This window comes from Kogia breviceps, chromosome 19 (genome assembly GCF_026419965.1).
Source record: "Kogia breviceps isolate mKogBre1 chromosome 19, mKogBre1 haplotype 1, whole genome shotgun sequence".
NCBI lineage: Eukaryota > Metazoa > Chordata > Mammalia > Artiodactyla > Physeteridae > Kogia > Kogia breviceps.
In genome coordinates, this window is record NC_081328.1 from 50,923,354 (window position 1) to 50,946,125 (window position 22,772).

The following is a 22,772-nucleotide window of genomic DNA, read 5'->3' on the forward strand; positions in this document are numbered from 1 at the left end:
TGGTGGTGGTGGGATGAATTGGGAGATTGGGATTGACATATATACACTAATATGTATAAAATAAATAAGAACCTGCTGTATCAAAAATAAATAAATTCAAAGAACAAACAAACCAAAAAAAAAAAAGGTCCTAGAATATATCATTTAATATTGATGAAGCTGATAATTCAGTTTAATGGGAAAAGAATGAATTGTCTAATAGCTGGTGCTGACACAGCAGGAATAAAATAAAAATGCCCTGTTTGACACCTTATATAAAAGATTAAGGACCTCATGTAAAAACTAAACAAAATTTAGTCCAGTGTGCCACCTAGGGCTGGAGATATGGTGAAGATATTTTTGTAATGAAAATTAAAAATCTGGAAAGCTGTCTTTTAAAAAACCAAATATTTGAATATATAAAAAATCTTAAGTTTCTATAGATCCTGAACCTATGGAAAAAATATACGTGGTGAAAGATACCATAAACAAATAGACTGATGATCTGGAAAAATATTTAATGTAAAAGGCAAACAAAAGGTTAAAGTTGAGAATAGCGAGCTTTCACCAACTGACAAGAAAAAGGATATGAAAGGAAAGTTCCCAGAAAAGCTCATCCAAATGTCTCATCTAAAGATGTTCAGATTAGGTAGTAATCAGGTAAATGCAAATTAAAGTAAAATGATTTGAAACACGTGTAAAAGAGCTCAAACTCCTTTTGCTAGTGGGCACGTGAAGGAAAGAGTGCCTACACTTTGCCAAGAGAAAAATGCAGTGTTACAGTCTTTTGGGGGGAAGCAATCTAGCAATATCTATTTAAATTTTAAAATACAGGTACCCTTTGACCTAGGTATCCTATTTCTGGAACCAAATCACCTGAAATAAGAGTGGCAGTGGGGATTTCACTGGTGGCACAGTGGTTAAGAATCTGCCTGCCAATGCAGGGGACGTGGGTTCAAGCCCTGGTCCTGGTAGATCCCACATGCCATGGAGTAACTAAGCCCGTGCGCCACAGCTACTGAGCCCACGTACCCTAGAGCCTGTGTGCCACAACAAAAGAAGCCACTGCAATGAGAAGCCTATGCACCGCAACAAAGAGTAGCCCCCGCTCACTGCAACTCGAGAAAGCCTGCGTGCGGCAAAGAAGACCAAAAAATGCAGCCAAAAATAAATAAGTAAACAAAAGTGACAGTGCGTAAGCTTATGTGCTCAAGGGCTTGAATGGTAGAATTGATCATGAGGACAGAAAATCGGAAACAAACTAAATATCCAGCAATGGGGAGTGAAGAAGAAATGATAGTGAATACTCCCCATAGGGTAATAGGCATAGCTGGGGGCCCAGGAAATCTCATATCTTCCTTTTTATAAAAATCATATTTATAACTGTTAGACTTTATAGGTTTGCTGTATTGAAATGTAAGTTCCATGACAGCAGGAACCTTTCCTGTGTAGCTGTAATTAATGCCTAGTTCAGTGCTGGGAATGTAGTTTAGTGCTTAATAAGTGTTTATTGAATACATGAGTAAATTTGAATGACGGGAGAGAAGGTAGATACAAGTACTGATTGGGAATGAAGGGGCCTTGTGAGGACCAAGGATGATAGTTTGCCATGACCTAAGGGAGTGTGATTAACTTGTATGAAGTTCAAATTAGACAAGGAAAAGATTTCGGTAAGGTGATTAGGTATAAGGTACTTATTTAAAACCTACTAACACAGTGAATTACAAGAACTCACACTGGGCTCATCATTGAGACATTTGAGATCATTTGAGATAAAGAGATGATCCAGGGGCTTCCCTGGTGGCGCAGTGGTTAAGAATCCATCTGCCAATGCAGGGGACACGGGTTCAAGCCCTGGTCCGGGAAGATGCCACATGCTGCAGAGCGACTAAGCCCGTGCGCCACAACTACTGAGCCCACGTGCCACAACTACTGAAGCCCATGTGCCTGGAGCCTGTGCTCTGCAACAAGAGAAGCCACCACAATGAAAAGCCCGCGCACTGCAATGAAGGGTAGCCCCCACTCACTGCAGCTTGAGAAAGCCCATGCACAGCAATGAAGACCCAATGCAGTGAAAAAAAAATTTTTTTAATAAAGAATAAATTTAAAAGAGATGATCCAGAAAGCTTCCAGAGAGGTGTTACGTGGAGGTCGAGGGGTCCAGAGCGCACCAGTTTTCACCATTGTAATACTGGAAACGAGAAACTGTGCTTCCAAATGCTGACTAAACCATCCAATCTAGAATTTCCTACCCAGCCAACCAGTTAGTGTGAAAGTAGGATAAAGACATTTTCAGACAGACGATTTCAAGAAACTTTCTCCTTTGGAGAAGCTACTAAAGGATGTTCTCCACTGCAGAGGCAGTCAACTAGGAAAGGAAGATGGAGACCTGACCCAGGAGCGAGGCAAAGGGAGCGTCCTAGGACGAGAGTGAAGGGTAGTCTCAGCTGTGCACCAGGCCTGGAGAGCAGAGGCCCAGGTCGAACACGGGGATGGAAGGCACCAGGAGGGACGTTTCCAAAGATAAAAGTGGACCTTGCCATCATTGGCCCCCCCCTTCTGGAAGTGAATTTTTCATTACATCAGAACATTTGGGGGGGGTATTCGTGATGCACTGAAATCTAAGGAAATGAAAAAACAGGTCAGCTGTTAATTTCAGGAGAAACAACGTTGTGGAAGGATATGTGATCATGGGAAATAGTAAAAATAGAATCACGCGGTTAGCTCTGAAGAATCACCTTAAGGGAAATTGTGATATAATAAGAAATCGTGATATAAATGTATTGGGAGAATGGAAGTAGAGGAAGTATGTGTATTTGTGTGTTCGGGAGATGGGAATCATTCAACTTCCAGAAGCAGAAAGAATAGAGAATGTCTTGGGTATTAGTGTCTGCTATATTTTCTTGGCTCTTCTGTATTTTAAAATTTTTCACAATTTTTTTTTTTTTTTTTTTTTTTTTTATTGGTACGCGGGCCTCTCACTGTTGTGGCCTCTCCCATTGCGGAGCACAGGCTCCGGACACACAGGCTCAGTGGCCAGCTCATGGGCCCAGCCGCTCCACAGCATGTGGGATCTTCCCGGACTGGGGCGCAAACCTGTGTCCCCTGCATCGGCAGGCGGACTCGCAACCACCGCGCCACCAGGGAAGCCCACGATTTTTTTTTAAGCCTCTTTTTTTTTTGATGTGGACCATTTTTTAAATCTTTATTGAATTTGTTACAATATTGCTTCTGTTTTACGTTTTGCTGTTTTGGCTGCGAGACATGTGGGATCTTAGCTCCCCGACCAGGGATCGAACCCACAACCCCTGCATTGGAAGGCGAAGTCTTAACCACTGGACCACCAGGGAAGTCCCTTCACAATTTTTTAAGAGGAAAATTTAACAAATAGCCATGTACCAAAAGGCAAATAATGTATAATCCCAACACTCAGAAGTAATGACTGTCAACGTTTAGTGTATGTCCTTCCCCACACACGGAGGTTAGTATGTTCCTTCACACACTCATGTATGTATTTAACTCCTATGAAATTAGGTCATATTATACAGCGATTCCCAAATGCCATTCCCCGGGCCCTTTGCTTGAGAGTCACCTGAGCAGCTTTTTGAAAATATAAACTCCCTGGAGCTCCAGGTTCAGAAAGTTCAACTCAGTAGTCTTGCTGAATCGGGTCTCAGGTCTTTTAAAGTTACCCAGGTGATTCCGATGCATGGTCAGGTGTGGGGACTCTGTTTTGTAAATGGCTTTATTAGTGTTATTTGATATTTTCTCTCTCACCATTTGTTGGGTTACAGGGCAGTCCAACTATGTAAGACTTTTACTGAATGGTCGTTTCTTGTCTCCAGGAAAAGAGAGGGAACAAAGCATCCGATAAAGCTGCTGTCTTGGCCTTTGATGCCCTGGTGGCCTTCTGTGAAGAATCGGGGTGAGTGACTTATCTTGTGTGTGGGAACAAGTGTTAGTGAGATCTTTTCCTCTCCCAGCACCGCTAGTTAACCAGCTAACATAGGGCAGTTCTTGGGCCACCAAGGGACCCCTGCCTGCTGAAAGCCATCGTGTGGGAATACTTCCTGTCGGAGCGTGGAAGTTGGTACCCTCCCACCTTTCTGTGGAAGGCCCCAGAAACTCTGGCATTGTGAGGATTCATTGAGTATTTTGGGGGGTCATCCGCCCGTCCCACTCCACCCACTTCTGGAGGGGCTGGCACCATGGGTGACTCAGTTCCAAGACAGGTGACCAGTTCTGAGCCACTGGCATCGTGGTCATCACGTGCCACTGAGCTGTACCACTGGCCTCACGTGTGGAGTAGTCACTCTCTCTCATCCCAGTCCCAAACAGAGACATGTGGCCCAGCTATGTCTTGGGAGGGCAGGGGCGGTAATGCGCTTGGAGAGAAATCAGCTTTTCTAACATACCAGCCTGCCCACTTGGAACCCACTTATCTATTTGATCTGCATCTGCTGGCGGTGGGGGCCATGAAAGAGCCTGATAGCTGCTCAGCAACAGGCAGATTGTGGCAGGGAGAGCCCTGGGCACGAGCAGCTGTGGATGCACTGTGTGAGGGACATCCAGAGCATTCTGGACAAGCTGGGAGCACTTGCATTTGTGTAGCCCTTAGCTCGAAAAACCTCTTTGATTGTTCTGCTCTCGCTGGTCAGATCTCGTTGGACAGCCCTGTAAGGTAGATGAGGCAGAATTGATTGCTTCAGACTTAAGAGATGAACAGACCGTTGTCCAGAGAGGTCATGGTTGCGAGTTCCCTGGCGGTCCAGTGGTTAGGACTCGGTGCTTTCACTGCCGAGGGCCGGGTTTCAATCCCTAGTCGGGGAACTGAGATCCCTCACGGAGGCCACTAATCCCCCATTTCCTGACTTTCAGTGATATGCACATTTTCATACACACATGCCACCTTGGTTTTTGCAAGACTGGATTCTTGAAACATGGAGTTGATTAGGTGCATGGTACTGGTGGTGCCCATCAGATGTTTGGGGCTTTCTTCTGGAAACCAGAGAGGCACTTATTTGGGCCATGTGTTCTGATTTCCCACCCCCTCCTATTCACCTCGGAGTCTGTGGCTCCGAGGCTGAAGCTATTTCCTTCTCCAAGCTGCCATGTCTCATTTGGCCTCTGTGGCAAGACCACGCCCAGCAGAGGCGATTGGCACCCTTGCCCACAGCCATTGCAACCAGAACCCTTTTCAGGCACTAACATAGTGAGTTGCTAAATTAGGGCTTCTTTGGTTCCTTGAGTAAAGCGCTTGTCATGAAAGGGCTCAGTGTCCTTGCTAGTTGTCACAGTCCCCTCTGCTGGAAGTCACCCTGGCTGGATTCTTGTTTGGGGTGAGTCTGAGGTTCTGTGGAGCTGTCTGGAAGCTTAGCTCTGTCGTATCCCTCTGGGCTGCAGCAACTCGCCAGGCAAGAGGACAGGCCCTGCTTTCTGTCTCATACCAGAGAGCTGGGGCCTGTTAGAGTGTCAGGGGTCCGGGCATCAGTGGGCCTCCTGTTGTCCCGTGTGCAGCCTCATCTCTTCTATCTCATTTGCTGCACATGAGGGTGTGAGATTCCAGGACTTCCAGGCCCTGGGACAGAGTGAACGTGGCTGGTGTGGCTGGATTTGAAATTGCTCTTTGAGTAAAAACGAATGTTTCTTCATTGCATGAATGGTACATAGCACGAAGGCAAAGCCCCTTCCTCACCAGATACTTGCCCTTTTTCTAAGAATAGCCTGGTTTGAGGTTGACGTTGAAGCAGCTGTTTGCAAAGGGAGGGCACTTGGCAGCGAGGGACAGGCCTGCTTGGTGGCTTTGGCAGACGCGGGGACATTTCTACAAGGGCTGCGTTGTAGGGTCTGGGGTGCATGGGGGCTGGGGGACCCTGTGAGGGATACCTGGGCATCTCTGGGACCAAGAGAAGAGACTGTTGGGTCACATGAATGAGGCCAGCGTGGGGTGTCCAGATGGCTTCCTCTCTTCATTGTGTGCAGCTACTTCCTCTGAGCGTGGCCATGAAATGCATTTGATTATTTATGACAGGGCCAAATTTACCTTTGCGTGTAAAAAGGAACAGTAATTAGGTTCAAAGCAACCTTCCTCCAGCCTAGAGGCCTCTGGACCCTGTCTGAGATGGGAAAAACAGCTTTGGTTTAGGCCTAGATTGTACCGGGCTCTGTCATCTCCTGGGGTCCCCAGGCTGGGGGAGCCAACGGCCCAGCATCCCTCTGTTTATCCATTCATTTGCTCGTTTGTTCATTCATTCATTTATTCAACCAGCTAATATTGATTGATACTGACTCTGTGCGAGGGCACATCAGAAAAGGGGGTACAGTGGGGGACAGAAAGAGACCCAGCCCCTGCTTTTTGTTGCCTGGACCCGTGGGGAAGACAGGCACTTATCAGATAATCACATGAAAAATGTATAATTCCAGACTGTTAAAAGGGCTTTGGAGAAAAGGTTCATGGTGTTTTGAGAGTGTATAACAGTGGCCCCCTTCTTGGCCCACAGAAAGTCAGGTCACGACTCTTCACACTGGTTGACCCTATTGAGTGGGGGGAGTAAACCAAACACAATAGCAAACAAGATGAGAAACAGGACCGTAATGATGAACAAGCAGATCACTACCAGGCCCCCCTGGTCCCAGGGGTTCTGCCAGAACTCATCCTTCCAGGTGCATTTTGTTAGTAGTCTATCCATGTGAACCTGGAAAAGTGGGGACAGAGGCCCTGAGTGCAGGGGCTTCTCCAAGGCCCTGTCCCAGGTGCTACTCCCTGCCCCCAACTTCACCCTCTGGTGTGATCTCAGAGAACGGCGGCCACCTCTGTAGCTAGCGGGCATTGAAGGGATGGTGGGTCATTGGGCTCGATGCCTCCAGCAAGCAACAAATGGGCTTTCTTCCTCCGCAGAAGCAAAAGCAGGGACGGGCACCAAGAGAGAGGGGTCCCTTGAGTTCTTCCTGGAGGCTGCCTCTGGCTCCTCCAGTCCTTGCCTGAACAGCCCTGCTGTGAGCAGGACTTTCTCTCCCATCCCTGAGAACCGCTCAGCCACAATCTAAAAAGCAGCGCTGTAGACCCTTCCTGGGTTCCCTGCCTCGGTTGCCAAACATTTGGGAAACATTTTGAGAGATCAGCACGGGAGCCCAGGAGTGGATGGTCTCAAGCTGAGGCCTCTGTAGGCTTCCTTAGAGGCAGGTGAAAACAGAAGGACTAACTAATCTTGAAACACAGCTGAGATGGGCAGGCTGTGAGTCTGTAGCCAGTTGAAGGGAGTAAAGGCGGCGAAGGAAGGAGCCATTACCTGGGTCTGCTGTTTATACTCCTGTATCCTGGGAGAGGGCAGGCGGATCAGGGTAACCCTTCAGGCCCCACGCTTTGGGGGGCCTGAGCTGAAGAAGCCGCCAGGTGACCAGAGCTGCACTGTGACTCAGAGAAGCAACTCTTGGGAGGAAAAGGTGGCTGCATTGCTGACTGCCCCTGACCGGACCTGCTTGCTGTCACCAGAGCAAACAAAGGTGGGCTAGGGCCCGTTGCCTAGCAACCGCGTTCTCTTTCAGCCTTTCACACTTACCCCCTCCGCCGCGTTCTGCCCTCGTTGTGATGCTGTTTTGGGGGGGCTGCTCAGGGCGTGTGGATTGGGGTGTCCTGGCTGAGAGAGGTCAGACTTGGGGTGGGTGGGGGAAGAGACTGGGTCCGGGGCCCTTGCCCCGGGCCTCCCGTCCACCTCACCTGTGGCTGGGTCCTTCCCCTCCTCTCAATCCGGATGACCCGTCTACCGAAAGGACCTGCCCAGAGCTCCGGAGGCCCCGGGGCTGGGGCTGCCACGCATGGCCGCTCACTTCCTGTGGCGCTGGGTTGATGATTAACCACAGCTCCAGCTGGCACCTCCTGGAACCCGCATGTGGGTGTTTATCACCATTGAGGCCCCCCCGCCCCGGGTTCTTGTGGAGGCCCAGCTTCCCCCTTGGTGTCTTTGTGTGCCGCTTAGGCCCGGCCGCAGCTGCTTTGTGTGGGTTCCCACCCCCTGGTGTGATGGGGCATCTGGGGAGCAGGAGTGGGGCCTGTGCCCCTGCTTGTGGAACCAGGTGGCTGCCGTTCCCTCCTTGAAAGACAGGAGTCGAGTGCCCACGGTGACCAAGAACGGTGCCAGGTGCTGCGTGTCCAGTCGTGAGCGAGAGAGGCAGGCCCTGCCCTCCCAGGGGTTACATTCTAGGGTACCGGTCCTCAACCCTGCCTGTTCCAATCATCCGGGAGCTTTTCTGAAGGCCGGTGCCCAGGCCCCACCTGGTAGCACAGAGATCAGCCTCTGGGCGTGTCAGAGCCCTGTGCTTGGTAAAGCTCATCAGGTGATTCTCCCTTTTTTTTTTTTTTTAATTTAGTGTTTTCTTTTTTAAAAAATGTATTTAATTATTTTAGTTTTTGGCTGCGTTGGGTCTTTGTTGCTGTGTGTGGGCTTTCTCTTGTTGAGGCGAGTGGGAGCTACACTTCGTTGCGGTGCGCGGGCTTCTCATTGCGGTGGCTTCTCTTGTTGCGGAGCACGGGCTTTAGGCGCACAGGCTTCAACAGTTGTGTTAGGCAGGCTCAGTAGTTGTGGCTCGCAGGCTCTAGAGCGCAGGCTCAGTAGTTGTGGTGCACGGGCTTAGTTGCTCCACGGCATGTGGGATCTTCCCAGACCAGGGCTCAAACATGTGTTCTCTGCATTGGCAGGTGGATTCTTAACCACTGTGCCACCAGGGAAACCATCATCGTGTGATTCTGACATGCAGCCAGGGCTGGAGGAGGTGATGGGAAAGTTCCTTGAAGTCCTTCTTAACTATCCTGGCTTAATTGACCTTGGCTTACCTGCCGCTTCGCATTTCCTTCTGTAAAACACTCTGACTAATGCCCTTGGCCTGCTGAATGCTTGGAGCCAGCAGGCTGGTCTCAGCACACCCTCGGACTTCCACTCCATTAGCTTATTTGGATGCTTATTAAGTGTCAGCTGCTTGTTCCCAAACCTGTTTTGTGGCAGTTGTACTTGTTATTGTAATTACATAATTGCACTTAACATTACATAAAAATGAAGTAGTGATAATAGCTGAAACCCCAGTTTTACAACTGGGGAACAGGTACAGAGAGGTTAAGTAACTTACCCAAGGTCACACAGCTAAGAAGTTACTGCTTTGGGGTTTGGACCCAGCTATTCAGGTCAAAAATATATGTGGACAAGACAACTGTAAACATTTCCTAAAAATGCAGAAGTATTTCACACTCAGGTTTCCTTGCAGATGTCTTCAAGTTCTTATTCTGCCTTAAAGAAATCAAAATTAGCAAATAGACAATTCAGGAACTCTGGTCGGCAAACCCACACTCGGAGAAAAGACCTCGGCCCTGCATCAAAAAGATTGACCAAGGAATGTGCGTCAGTATGTTTCCATTTCAAATGAGAGGTGTAGAGAACGTATGTTTCTGGTACACAAACGTTGCTTTAATTACTTTTTCAATTAACTGCTGGCCCTGATCGGAAAATCCTTCTGAAATGATCACCACGAAGGGAATGATGTGATGGGAAGAGGTAGAGAATGCCGTTGGTGCCCATGGCATAGCCTGGCCTGGGGCCTGCGGGGACTCCCCCGGGAGGAGCGATGTTGAAGTTGAGATGGGAAGCCGACGCAGGAGTTAGAATGAGGAGACAGTGTTCCAGGGTAGGCAGCTGGTTCCCAAGGAGAGCGAGGAGACTTTTCCTAAGGACAAAATTAATTTGTCTTTAGTTTTTGTTTTTGTTTTTTAACTTTTATTTTTAAAATTATTATCTTGTTATTGCCATGCGACTTGAGGGATCTCAGTTCCCCGACCAGAGATTGAACCCGGGCCATGGCAGTGGAAGCCCAAAATCCTAACCACTAGGCCACCAGGGAAACACCCTGTCCTCAGTTTTTTATGGTCTGCAATTTGTTATTACCCACAAGTAAATATGTCCTTATCTGTAGATTGCTTTCAAATGTTAATGTTTGGGAAAACAGGAGAAAACTGTTTTGTCTGCTCTGCCAAGTTTTGCTAATAAGATTCTTGCACCGGTGGCTTTACTGTAGTTTCTAATAAGGTGTAACATAATGGACAGTAAACAGATCTGAAGTGTAGAGTGAAACCCTCGTGAGGGACTGAGAGACCACAGTCGTGGTCAGTGGTGGAGCAGAGGCCACAGGCGGGGAAGGCATGAAGAGGCCAGGGAGGTCAGCGCCGTGTCGCTCAGCGCTGGTACGCTGCGGCAGTGATCGCAGGCACGCGCTGCTGGCAGCTTGGTCCAGGGGGGCATGGCGGTGGGAACAGAGAGCTGTGGAGGCCAGAGTCAGCCAGATGTCCTCTGGGGCTCAGACAGCCTGATGGCCGCCCCTTGCATGGTCACCACCTGCCTTGCTGTACCTGTTTATTCTTTGCCATGATGGAATTGCTGCCTCCTCTCCACGCCCATCTTCCCCAGAGGAACAGCCAGAGTACGTCAGGCTGCCCTTGTGCTGGAGCAGATCTGGTTGGTTGAGCTGAGTGGGATTGGAGCCTGCCTGGCACCTGGTGTGACAGCTTCAGGGGAGCCATTGGTGGTGGGGCTCAGCGGGCCGCCCCCGTAATCCCTCCAAGGGGAGGGACAGAATCTTATTTGGAGTCAGCAGTTAAGTACTGCCTGGCCTGGAGGAGGAAAACGCGAATGAACCTCCTGTCAACCTGTCCGTGCCCAGGTCTGCCGACTTCTTGGCAGCTGGACCAGGGAGCCTGAATCTTTTCTAGGAAAGAGGCTCACCGTCACCTACACTGAGGAAGGATGTTCTTGATGCTGATGTAACTCACTTAAGGAAAAGTCACACGAGGATCAGGCTGCTGCACTGTTGGAGCATCTCCTGAACTGAGGGCTTCCTGGGGACCCTCCAGCTGTTGGTGCTGGGACTGAAAAGGGTGGGGCTTCACATCCTCCCACCCTCCCTCTGTTTTTCTTCTGGGAGGGAGACATAGCTGGGCCCCACCCCAGCTCTTAACTCTTAGGGCACACCCGCTTATAGGGAGGTTACTTTGAGAAGAGTTTGGGGTGTGGCTGTTTGGGATCTAGGGTTGGTATTGTAGGTGGTGGATAATGGAGTGAGAGCCTTATCAATACTACAGCTGGAGGCCTGGGGCCGCGGGTGTGGTGAGCAGGGGCTCTGGAGCCAGGTGGGGGGTGCCCAGAGGCTGGCTCTGCCACTTTTCAGCTGGTCAAATTTAGGGAAGTTACGTATTTCCTCATCTTTAAAATGGGGATAATAATGGTACATTTGGCATTGAGGTGATGACTAAATGAATTTATCTGCATCAAAATGCTTAAGACACCGCCTGATCAGGGATGAGTCCTCAGTGAATTTTAGCTATCTTTAGCCTCACCATTGTTGCAAGTATTATTATGGTTATCATTATTTTTCCGAGTCCCATTCTTTTGTGGTGTGGTGGGGGTGGTAGAGAGTACAGACAGATCCTTGAATTTCTTTTATTTTCTATGAAAGCACTCCTCTCTGGGTCTTCAACCCAAACCAAACCCTTCAGAGAAGTCCCTGGACACGAGGAAGTGAAACCAACCAGAGAGAGAGCTTCTCCTGCCTGCCTGTCAGCTGGAGATGGTGGGGCCGCAGGGGAGTGGCAGGGGCTGGCATCCCCTCTCCACTCCCTGTTTTCTGAGCAGATGGGGCTCTGCCTCAAGGCAAGCAGAGCATGGGCTGCACAGGCCAAGATGACAGAGGCGCATAAAAAACGCAGACTTCTTTGCGGCCCCAGCGGACCAGGGTTGTGTGTGTGTGTCGGGGGTGGGGGGGCGGGGACCACGTGAGCCTCTGCCTCCCCTGCCCTCGTTCCTGGCTTTGTAGCTCTACCTGGAAAGTTCTGTGGGAGAGAAAGTAAACTGAAGGGAAAGAGGCCAAGCAGTGTTGCATGTCAGCAGGCCCAGTCCTTAAAATGAGTCCACATTGCTCTGGCTTGGCCCCCTATTTAGAGGGGCAGATAACGATGCTTCGTATCGTTATCTGGAGGTCTTAGGATATGCCCAGCACTGTGCCAAGGTCATCTCGGTTTATCCTCACAGGCTTAGCCCAGGAGGCGGGGACGAGGGTTAGCCCCACTTCACAGGGGAGGAAACATGGCTTGGAGAGGCTGAGTCGCTGACCTCCATTTCGTAGCTGGCAGCTGGTGGGGGTGGGAGGGTGAGGATTTGAACGCAGACAGTCGGGCACACGTTAGGGAAAGGACGGAACGGTCAGGACGCAGGTTATGGACAGTACCGGGGCCTCAGCTCTCTTACTGCAGAAGTTTGGGGACACTCAGTGGCCTGAGCCTGGTAGGGTGGGGTGTGCCGGCCCTGACCGGTTAATGGCAGTGGTGACTGGGGCGTGGCATTCCCGAGCCCGGCACCTGCCTGGTGCAAACGCAGCCTCCACCTGCGCCGCAGCCCTCCCCTGGTTCCTCAGCTTTCCCTCTCGCTTGGCGTTCCTGCCCGCATGTTTTTCCAGCTTCCGGGAGCACAGGGAGAGCAGAGGCCTGGAAGGGACGGTCCCTGGCCATGTCCCTGGAATTCTGGCACGCTGCCCACCTGATGCACAAAACCCAGCCCAGGGAGTCTGGCACCACAGAAACACATAACCAGAAAGCTTTTACTGGGAAAGAAACAGGCAGATACTGGAATGGAACACAGACGTGTCCACGCTCTGGGGGGAGCGTGGGACTCAGGAGCTACTGCGCAAAGCCTCTCTCCGATTGGCCTGCTCCTCTTTGGCGTGGGAGCCTTGAGGCCAGCTCCCCACACGTGCGGGCTGTTCTCCAGGTGTGGGGACCCCACCTCTGTGTTTTGTTAGAAAGCGCAGGTAGGCACAGAACCCCCGGTGGTTTTCTGTCTTAGAAACAGTCAACTCCTTCTCGGCACCCTGTGTTCACCGTCAGGCGAGTTTTGTGGCCGGAACAGCCCTTATTTCCTGGAGGAGGCTCCAGCTCAGTCAGTGTCTGGGTTCCTGGGCTAGGCCAGGGCTGGGCCCGTGGATCTTTGTCTTGAGGGGTGAGGGCTGCAGGGCCAGGCTGACTCCCTGGGTCACGGTTTTGGCGGTCTCCTCCCCGGCTCGTCCTCGACCGTCGCCCTGGCCCTCATGGTGCGGTCATGGGTCCCACCAGGGCCTTCCTGCCTCCCCGCCCAGGGCAGCAGCAGCGGTAGCCGGCGGCTGTCAGCAGCAGCAGCAGCACGGTGGCTGGTGGGATGGGGGGGCAGAGAGCACCGGAAACTCAGAGGCGAGGAGGAAAAGAACGTCCACCATACTTCCAAAGAGGCCCCGCTGGGGCCCTGGAGGACCTTCACCAGAGCCCTGGCTTAGTGGTCAGAAATACCCGAGAGTCTGGGAAGAGGTGTGACTGGCCCCGTGCCGGCCCGCAGAGCTTTGCTCCCTCCATCTGTGGGTTGGGGTGCCAGAGACACCTCTGGGCCCTGGTGCCCAGCACACCCGTTTCCTGGAGCAGCATGTCAGGATTGGGGGGAATCCCCTGGCTCCCCCCACGGGCATCTTCTTCTCCTCCTCTGGGGGACCACCTAGCCACCTCTGCCAGCCCCGTGGCTGGTACCGTGGTCTCGTCTCTCCTGGATGCCAGGAAGAGCCATGGGCGCTGAGGAGACTCTGGGAGCCCCAGCTTACCTGTGAAAATGACAAGGACCGAGAAGGCCACGATCTCCACGGGCTCGGCCTGGGGCAGCCTCTGCAGCTTGTGCAGCAGCCTCTCCCCTATGGAGCGCATCTCCAGCGCAAGGTTGGAGGCTGCCATGCGGTGCCGGGTCCCTGCCGGGGTTCCTCCTGAGCTGCAGAGCAGGGAGAGGACCTGGAGTCCCCACGGAGCTGCCTCCAGAGAATCTGCCCTCTCACCTACCCCAGCCTGCAGAACGAGTTTGTCAGGTCTCACCTCTCACAGCCCTGGTGGCTCACAGCTCACGAGGGAGGCCGGGAGCCAGCAGGGCCCCTTGTTTAGCGCTCCGCTGTGGCCCTCAGCCCCCACCTAGCTGCTGCCCGGGGGAGGGAAGCTGGGGATGACAGGGAGCCTGAGGCCCTGCCGCAGGGCTGCTCGCGGAGCCTGCCGCCGGCGGGGTCTGCCAGCCGGCCGAGGTCAGCCACGGTTGCTGACCGCGAAGGGGGCTGCACGCTCCTTTGCCTTAGACACCACTCGTGGGTGCTGCCGGGTGCCTCGGATGGGCATGGCTCCCCTGGAGGCCCCTGAGTGCCTCCCTGGTGGGGAGACGGGGCTCCAGGATGCCAGCCTGGCACCCTTGCTTTTCATCATATGTGGGGACAGAAGGGTAGGCTTCTTCCGAGAGCAGTCTCATGGGGGCTTCTGGCCGGGGTCGGCCGTAATTGAGAGCTGACTGGGGGTAGTGGTCTGAGCCCCCCTGGGGCCCCCCACCTCTCCCACCAGCCCCATTTCTTTACTCATACAGTGTCTTCCTGTGAGAAGGTGGAGGTGACACCGTGTCCTTCTAGTTTTCCCCAAGGGGTCCTCTCTCAGGATGGGACCAGGCGTCCCAGGGGGCGTTTAGCCTCTCTCTCTTGCCGGCTTGGACCCGCCTCTCTGGCTGACCAAGAGAGTCCCCTCCGCTCCCCCCTCCCCCCAACACCGCCTGCCCCCGGCCCTGGGTGAGGGGCACCTGAGCCTCCAGGCCCCGGGACCGAGGGCCGCCTCCTGTCTGTTGTGCCCAAGGGGCCGAAGGTGAAGGTCCAGGCCGAGTCAGTGAGTCGGGACACATTATGCCACAGACCTTCTTTCCCCTTCCGCCTCCCCGGTGGGCACGAGGGAGCCAGCGCCTCTTCAGAGAGCGATCAGAGACAGCCTGTGCCAACTCAGAATCAGCCTGTCCCCCGAGGCAGGCTCTTAGCCAGGGCAGGGCTGCAGGCGGCCAGGGGCCTGAGCCAGACCGTAAGCTCTCGTTACTGCCGCCTCGTCCCTCAGCCAGGCACGTTCTCCCCCAGGTGGCTGCGGTCTGTGAGGCCGGTCACTCCTGGCGCCGCCACCACAGCGTAGCGGCCTTAGAGCCGCCTTGAAGGTCACCCGCCCGAGTCCTCTGCACCGCACTTGGCTCCCTGCCCTCCCTCTGGCATGCGGCCTTTGCTCGAGTGGGGAGCCCCCCCTGCGGCCCAGCCCGGCCTATTCCTTCTTGGGCAGCTCTGATTGTTAGAAGATGGGACCTCCTGGTGACCTCGTCAGTCCCATCTGTGGTCACTCAGGCCAATTCCACCCCCTTCCGCCTCACGGTCCTCCAGGGCCTGTGGACGGCCGGCGCGGGTTCCTCCTGCATCTCCTTCCCCACAGGATAACTGCCCTCGTCTGGTCGGGTGCCCCCCACCCCACCCCCCGCCCATAGAATAGCATTCGGGTCATCCTGGGTTTGAATCCTGCCAGCCTTCTTCCTGCTTTCGTGACACAGAGTGGCTCCGTCTCTCTGAGGCTGTTCCTTTCCTCGTTTTCCATGAAGATGAGGTGCCCGTCTCTCGAGGCTGTCGGGAGGGTTGAGCACAGGGCCGGGCTCCGGGAGTGCCCAGCCCATGTGATTCCCCTCTGGGCGGGGTCCGGCCAGCGCAGCAGAGGCCAGGAGGCCTTTGGGGGTGGTCACACCCCACACACGCTGTCAGTGACCTTCCTCCAACACCTTTGGGGAGTTTCGTCTGTGTCCTTCATGCCCGGGATGTTTGTGGTGTGTGAGGTGAAGGAGAGTGGTGGGGGGCCGGCTGGAGATGGGGGGGCTATGTTTTAAGTGATGATGGGGGGTAGCAGGCAGGTGATGGCTCCGTGGAGGATTAGATGGTCTCCTGTCAAAGGGGGAGGCTCCTGGAATTAGAGCCTCCCAGCTTCTCCCACGCCCCACCCCAGGGTCCGCACGTTGCTACAAAGGAGATCAGGATCCCAGTTTTCCAATGTACTAGGAGGCATAGAATTCTAGAATGCCATGGGTCATCCACTCCTGCCTCCTTTCTTGGGCATATGGGGACACTGAGACCGGAGAGAGGAAGGGACTTCGTGGTCACCCTGCAGGAGTGGGGCCTGGCAGCACTGCCCCCGCCATCCCTCCGTGGGCGCCTGTCTCAGGCAGCCTGCTCTTTGACGGGCAAGATAAGTCAGCGCAGGAGCAGCCCACAGAGGGCCTGGCCTGTGCAATGGGCTCAGCACAGGGACCAGGGCTCTGCGTGAGCAGCCCCACCCCACACCCGGGAGTCTGGAACACAGCTTCCATCACTCAGCGGGCCACGCTTGCTCTTCGAGAACCTCCTGTGACTTGTCATCAAAGGCAGATCTTGCGAGTCTTTCTGTCTCAGGCTCATGAACTCCTTCCCGAGCATAAGACCCCTCTCCTCGGGTCACACCGAACAGACCTCCTCCCACTGACCAGTGGAGCAGGTGTGCACAGGAAGGTGGCCCCCTCCCTTGTTCTGGGGCCTCCGGGCACCTCGCTCCCCGGGTTTCCAGGAGGACGGGAGCCCGCCCGCTGGTCCCATTCCTGGAGGAGGGACCGGTGGGCCGACCGAAGCCCAGGGGGAGCTTGCCCGGGGCTCAAGAGCTGGGCTGCTTTCCCCTCCCCTCGTCAGCTACTCGGCATGGCTTTTTCAGCCTGATTGGCCCAGGGCCTGCACTGCCTAATGTAGCCATCAGAGACGCTCCTTCACAGAGGAGGCGGAGGAGAGCTTTTTCACCTGTGCCCGCGACGCCCACCAAAGACCCAGGAGGGAGCGCAGAGGGGGCACCTCCGCTTGTGAGTGAGAGGTTGCGGGGAGACCCTAGTCAGTCGGGGCATTATCTCCAGAGCAGGGAGGGGGAAGGTGGGGCCGGGCTGAACTGCTGTGCCGGAAAGGCGGGGCCTGTTGATCCGAAGCTTCGCCTTTAAAGTCAGCCGTCCTCCGGGCGTTAGGAAGTCAGAAAAATGCAGGCTCACGCCCAGGGGACCCGGGCCCCACTCTGGGAAGAGCGTCGGTCCACACCAGGGGGCCACGGACATGGACACCCAGGGCCTCTGGGGACTTGGATTGGCCCCAGGGCTGCTCACTGCATCCTGTCTGCAGGAGTGGGGCTGCTGGACATGGCTGTTCTGCCCCAAAGGCTGAAGCCCCCTTTGCTTTTCAGTTGCTGTTTTATCATTTCCAGCTTGGCCTTCAGCAGAGGAGCCTTAGTGGGGACCGTGGGGGACTGGAGGGGCCTGTTCTCCTAAGAGGGCGGAGGCACATTCCAGCAGGTCCCAGGCGGGCTTTCCAGCATGCTATTTAAAGCGAGGCCAAGGGGTGCCTGACGCCTGGTGCCCGATATAACCAACCGTCGCCAGGTGACCGTGTGAGGCCTGTGCCCCAGCTGTTGCGTTGTAGGGAGCCCTGAGTGTTCCCAGCTGTGGCCCAGGGAGGGTGGGCGTCCTGGGGCTGGCTGCCTCTTTTCCTCTTAACCTTGCCAGGTTTGGAGAGCAGAGGGCAGGGAAGCCCAGTGGGGCTACTGGTAATTCTCTGTATTTTTCCAGTCTTTCTACCTCAGCTCCACCACACTCCTTCCCAAACTGTGCTTTCTGCCTGCGAATGAGGACCTCCCCCACCCCCATGCTCAGTAGTGCCTCGGTTAGAAGCAGCCAGAGCAAGTGGTGGCCTCCCCTGGCCCGGCTGCCCGCGTGGCCCTGCTCGGCACTTTCGGAGGGTGCTCCCCAGCTGGAGTGGCCGCCCGTGGAGGCGGAAGGCTGGCAGGGCTGCAGGGACTGGGGAACATGCCTCTGTGCGGCACCTCCTGGCACAGAGAGCCTTGCAACAGAGCACGCAGGCCGCTCGCAGGCCGGACAACTGCCACTTGGTACTGAAGTGTCCCGGTTTCCTCTTTGCAGAACTGACACTCAAACTCCAGACACAGCTGCGTGGGGAGAGCCCAGGCAGGGGATGTGTGCTGTCTGATAAGGGTGTGTTGATGGCTCAGGGCCCAAGGGCTCCTTGCCCTGCCCTGTTATCTTGTCAAGGTGGGTTTCAGCCACCCCTGCCCCCTGGGCAACATCTTGTTCGAGAAAGAACTAGAATGAGGCGTAACTGAGGGTTGGGGGAGTCTTGCGGGGTCCGGTGGCCTAACCAGCAGCAGAGGTGCCCACTGTGCACTGCGCTTGCTTTCCGCCTTGGCCCCGCCTTCCATTGGGGTCCAAGGACACTTGAACCCTCAGCAGCCCCCGCTTCCCCAGCCCCCGAGCTTTTCCAGGACAGGAGGAGGCACTTCCTGCTGCTGCTGATTACTCCTGCAGCCCCAGAAGCTGGGCATCACCCTTCTGTCCCCGCACAGGGATTGTGTTTGGGGGCCCCCACCCACCTGTGTCCTCTGGATCTAGGGACTCTGATCGCTGCCTGCCTGCCTGGGCCGTCTTACAGATAAGGGCCGGCAGGGGAAGCCACGGGCTCACCGCGGCGTCCCTCCCTCAGCTGGCACCTGTCCCCTCTGTGCCGTCACTGCTCCTCGCTGCCGGGCTCTTAGTCTCCCCAGCCACCAGCGCAGGCCAAATCCCACAGCCTCTGCTGAGCCAAGAACACGTCGACTGATCCCTGGTTTGCACTTTAACCTGGGTGGTTGTTTTTCTAGTAGATACTAGCTTGTTCGCTTTGGGGCAAACGTCTGGGGGCCTGGGGAAGGGGACTGTAATGCTGGCATGAGGACAGGGAGGCAGGAGGGGTAGGCAGCCAGCCTCGACTCTCGGGGCCCTGCCCAGGAGAGCTGATCTCAGTGCCGCCTGAGAACTATCAGCATGCTGGTGGCAGCAGAGGGCCAAGCATGGGGTGGGGCAGTCCCTTCCCAAGCCTCACTCCCACCATTGTCGCCTTCCCACCCTGGGTTTAGGGCCCCCATGCTTCTGGCGTGGCATTCAGGGAGATTTGGGGGTTCCTGGGGATCTCCATGGGCCCAGGGAGGAGCACCTGGGCCTAGCTCCGAGCTGAGAACACCAAGCCTCCCATAAGAGGTGGCAGCTGCTGCTTTTGTCCAGGACACGATGGGCAGAGCTGCCACAGGTTCGCATCCTGGGAGGTGCGAGGTGGCCGGGCAGACCCTGCCCTGAGCCTCCGTGCCTGGGAGGAAGCAGGGACTTGATCCCCGGAAAAAGGGGGGCTCAGTGGGCAGGCGGTGGTTCTCCCCTAGGCCAGGCCAGCCAAATCCCTCGTTTAAGCCCCCTGAATAGGAAAAGCTTAAACTAACTTGCCGAGTAAGCAGACGCTCCAGGCCCCTCTGCCTGCTCAGCAAGCCAGCAGAGGGCTGCATCCTCGGCCTGCGCCCTGTGCTGGGTCCCAGCAAGAGAAGGGAGAGCCTGAGTTTGAAAGGGAGGCTCTCCAGAGACTACGACCAAGCGTGGCCCCCAGGACCCTCCTCTCCGTGCTTGTGGGGGCTTGTGGCCCTGCACCCTTGACACAGGGGACCCCGGCAGCTCCCTTCCCTTCGTCCCCGCCTCATCTGTGAGCGGAGCCACTCACCTGGGAGGTCAGGTGCTGGGGTTGGGGGGCAACCGCAGGTGCTGGGGGACCCAGCAGCCTCCGCGTGCCTCTCCTCCGGCTTCCCCTCCAGCCGGGCTCACACCTCTTCCTTCCTTTGCGGACGCCTCTTTCCTGACCCGCGGCTGCTCCCTGGGTGCCTCTGCTCCGCGCTGACAGCCAGCTGCTGCCTCGGCCTTAGCTTTTTTGTTGTTGGTCGTCCTGGAGATTCAAGTGTCACATTACACGGGGCGGCCGCTGAAGTAGGGAGCCAGTGCCACCGCCGCCCCGGCCGGCGAGGGAATCCCTGCTGGGAGCTGGTCCTGCGGCTGCGGACTCCTGTGCCTGCCCCCTGCCCCGAAGACGGCCCTCCTCTGTTCCTCCTCCTCTTCCTCTCCTCCCTCCTGGCGCGTGTGGGCTGGGCCTGGGCGGTGAGCTGATGAAAGAGGAGGTCGGCTCTCAGTTCCCTGGCAAAGATGACCCCTGGGAGGTTCCACCTGAGCGGTGGAGTCGGGAGGGAGGGAGGGAGCGAGGGAGGGGGCCTGCACCTCTCCCAGTTCTTTGCCTCCCGCCCCGCCTTCAGGAGCACCTTTGGGCCCCCGTCCCTCAGACGACTCCCTGGCAGGTTCCTCTCTGTTTTCTTCTGGGAAAGAAAGTAAATGGTGGGGGAGCTGCTGGACCACCCAAACAGCCCTCTGGGGAGGCATCTTGGGGAAGAACTTGGGAGTCCCGAGTGACTTGGGAGTGGCCTGGCCTTAGCCTGTTCCTCGGGGGCAGCCCCGGGCGGAGAGAGGACACCGCTGATCTTGTTCTTGCCAAAGAGTGTCAGCTGGGGCTGTCTCCACACTCCTGGCCCGACTGTCGGCGACGGGCTCCAGAGCCCAGGGGCTGGCCGGTTTGACATTTGGCTGGTCGTGCCACCCCAGCAGACCAGGCTGTGCCCGGAGCAGGGCAGGAGCCGACCCCAGCCCGCATCTGCGAGCTGTCAATGGAGCCCTTTGAGTGTGAGCACAAAACGCCAGTGAGTCGGGGCTCGGGGGAGGGTGGGGGGAAGGAAGCCAGCCTGTGGCCACACCACTTGGGTGCCAGAGCCTCCCAGAGGCCGGACAGGCAGCCACTGTGTGCTCGCACCGGCTTGAGCAATGGAATGAGTTACACATCGGTTTGGGGTGTGGCGGGAATAGCGCCCTCTGGTGGCCGCCATGCCCTCCTAGCCGGCCCCAGCCGTTCTCTCCTCAGCTAAACGAGGCAGCCCGCCCGCGCTTCCTGGGGGCTGTGTCGCAACCTGTTGTCATCCCTGGAGCCTGGCCCTCGGGGTCCTGGCTCCTCAAAGTGTTTCTGGCAGCCCCGGGCAGTGCTCACGTTGAGAGGTGTTCTGGGTAGAGCAGTGACGCCCGCTCCTCTCGTCTTTGGGACGTGGTGACTAGACAGCCCTACCGCTGCTCTGGCATCTCCCCTCGGGCTCCCCCACCCCGCGCCACATTCCTGCTGCAGGAATGGCTGTTTGTAACAGCCCTGAAAGAACTGTGGCCCCCCGGGCCTCTGCATCTGCCCCAGTGACCGACTGTGCCCCCAGCCCCGGGGCGGGGGGGGGTCATTCTTCCAGCCTGGAAGGTACGCCGAGGAAGACTCCGGCCACGGCTGCATCTCCTCACTGCCCTCACCAGTGCCGGCTCTGTGGTGCCGGCCCTGAGCTGCCCGGTTCCTGCTCTCAGGCAGTGACCCCCAACCCCCCGGTCCCGGGCTGTGTACACTGGGCTGGGCATACACAGGCTTGTTGGGGACAACAAGGAAGGAGGTCACCAGGAGACAGAAGTAGAGCAGAGTGCTGAGGTGGGGTAGGGCCACTTCCTGCTGTTCTCTCCCTCCCTCCCCGTCAGAAAAGAGCCGTGTGCCGGGCACTGTGCAGCTCACTTCAGAGCGTCATCCTGGCCCTTATGCAGCCCAAGGGGCCAGTGCTCCTCTTGCACCAGCTTGTAGGCAAGAGTGCATAGGCTTCAGGAGGTCAGAGGCTTTCCCCAAGGACACAGCCTCAGCAGCAGAGCCGGCATCTGCACCCAGAGTCCATGCTCCTTCCAGGGTGCCCCACTGCCGAAGGACGGAGAGGGGGCTGGGGCCCGGAGGAGTACTCCATAGAGAAGCAGGACAGGGTGGGGTTCGTGCCCTGGCTCCTCTGGACACGTGTGTCCCATGACTTTGAGAAAGCTCTTTCAGCTTGCTGTCCTCATCTGTAAAATGGGCACCCCAGCGATGCCGTGTGAGGCTCGCATGAGACGCCTACCACAGTGCCAGACGCGTAGCTGTGCTCCGCCAGAGTTCTGGGGTCGGGTGAACGAACGCTGGCCGGCGTGGGTCCCTCACCCCTTGCCTCTGCTGTGCTGCCTGCTCCAGGTGCCGCCACGCTGCCATTGCCAAGTACTTCGGGGATGCGCCCCCCGCCTGCACCAAAGGCTGTGACCACTGCCAGAACCCTGCAGCTGTGCGGAAGCAGCTGGATGCTTTGGAGCAGAGAAGCAGCTGGAGCAAGACCTCCATCGGGCCCTCCCAGGGGAACGGCTTTGACCCTGAGCTGTATGAGGGAGGCCGCAGGGGTTATGGGGGCTTTAGCAGGTGAGGGGCCATGAGGCCAGGGGCCCCTGACCCACTGGAAATAGTCTGGCATTCTCTCCCTGATGCTAAGGCCAGACCAGAGGCGACACAATGCCGTAGTCCACCCCCTGGCCCTGAGGGCCACACTGGGGTCAGGACCTCGGTGTTGCCCGTGAGCTGCCAGGGCATCGGAGACATCACTGTCCCACCAGACACGTGATAGGAGGGCAAAGCCCAGACCCAGGACTGCTCACGCCCAGCCTGTCTCCTATAGGTACGATGAAGGCTCTGAAGGTAGCGGGGATGAGGGCAGAGACGAGGCCCACAAGCGGGAATGGAATCTCTTCTACCAGAAGCAGATGCGCCTGCGCAAGGTGAAGGGGACGGGGGCTCAGTGGGGTCCGAGTGGCCCCCTGCTCACACCCTCTCAGCCCCTTCCCTGGTGCTGGACTGGGAGCCGTCTTGCTGCGGGGCAGGATGCCTCACGGGCCCTCCTGTCATCTTCCAGGGCAAAGACCCCAAGATAGAAGAATTCATACCCCCAGGTCAGTACAGAGATGCCCCCTGGGCTGGCCTCAGGGTGTGGATGGAGGGTGCCTCACTGGGGGGTTGGGGACGCCAGAGAGCAGAAAGTAGAGGGGAAGGACTTGCCTCTCCTCCCTCCAGATGTGGACTGTCCCCTAAAAGAGGCTTCTAGTAGGAAGATCCACAGACTCACTGTGAAGGTAAGAGGTGGGCAGTTC

General features: G+C 56.0%; 3 protein-coding genes across 8 annotated transcripts in view; 1 reads left to right on the forward strand and 2 right to left on the reverse strand.

The window, feature by feature from the left end:
- The window catches only part of RECQL5 (RecQ like helicase 5), a 38,568-nt gene that overhangs the window by 12,551 nt on the left and 3,245 nt on the right, over positions 1-22,772 (forward strand). For both annotated transcript variants that reach the window (XM_059048055.2, XM_067020577.1), the window contains exons 8-12: positions 3,825-3,904; positions 21,832-22,050; positions 22,304-22,403; positions 22,538-22,574; positions 22,696-22,754. In XM_059048055.2, the coding sequence (XP_058904038.1) occupies positions 3,825-3,904; positions 21,832-22,050; positions 22,304-22,403; positions 22,538-22,574; positions 22,696-22,754 (495 nt within the window). The remainder of the gene's footprint in view (positions 1-3,824; positions 3,905-21,831; positions 22,051-22,303; positions 22,404-22,537; positions 22,575-22,695; positions 22,755-22,772) is intronic.
- On the reverse strand, positions 6,412-6,669 carry SMIM6 (small integral membrane protein 6). The gene has a single exon (XM_067021619.1). The coding sequence runs from the start codon at positions 6,666-6,668 to the stop codon at positions 6,489-6,491; it is 180 nt and encodes a 59-aa protein (XP_066877720.1). The 5' UTR covers position 6,669; the 3' UTR covers positions 6,412-6,488.
- Positions 12,591-20,297, reverse strand: SMIM5 (small integral membrane protein 5). 5 transcript variants are annotated; one of them, XM_067021098.1, is made up of 4 exons: positions 20,030-20,297; positions 19,444-19,876; positions 13,633-13,793; positions 12,591-13,194 (listed from the first exon to the last, which is right to left on the reverse strand). In XM_067021098.1, exons 3-4 carry the CDS (start codon positions 13,757-13,759, stop codon positions 13,094-13,096), a joined length of 228 nt encoding a protein of 75 aa, XP_066877199.1. In that variant the 5' UTR covers positions 13,760-13,793; positions 19,444-19,876; positions 20,030-20,297; the 3' UTR covers positions 12,591-13,093. The 5 variants fall into 5 exon arrangements, with proteins under 5 accessions (XP_066877199.1, XP_066877197.1, XP_066877200.1 ...); XM_067021096.1 differs by having other exon boundaries at positions 13,633-13,867; XM_067021099.1 differs by having other exon boundaries at positions 19,989-20,297.

Bases quoted from the DNA above. Each gene is read 5' to 3' on its own strand.
- SMIM5 (XM_067021098.1), bottom strand. From the start codon at position 13,759: ATGGCAGCCTCCAACCTTGCGCTGGAGATGCGCTCCATAGGGGAGAGG. The intron at 13,195-13,632 runs GTAAGCTGGGGC...CCATCCCACCAG, and splicing joins GGTCCTTGTCATTTTCACAG to CCACCGTGCTGCTGCTGCTG.
- SMIM6 (XM_067021619.1), bottom strand. From the start codon at position 6,668: ATGGATAGACTACTAACAAAATGCACCTGGAAGGATGAGTTCTGGCAG.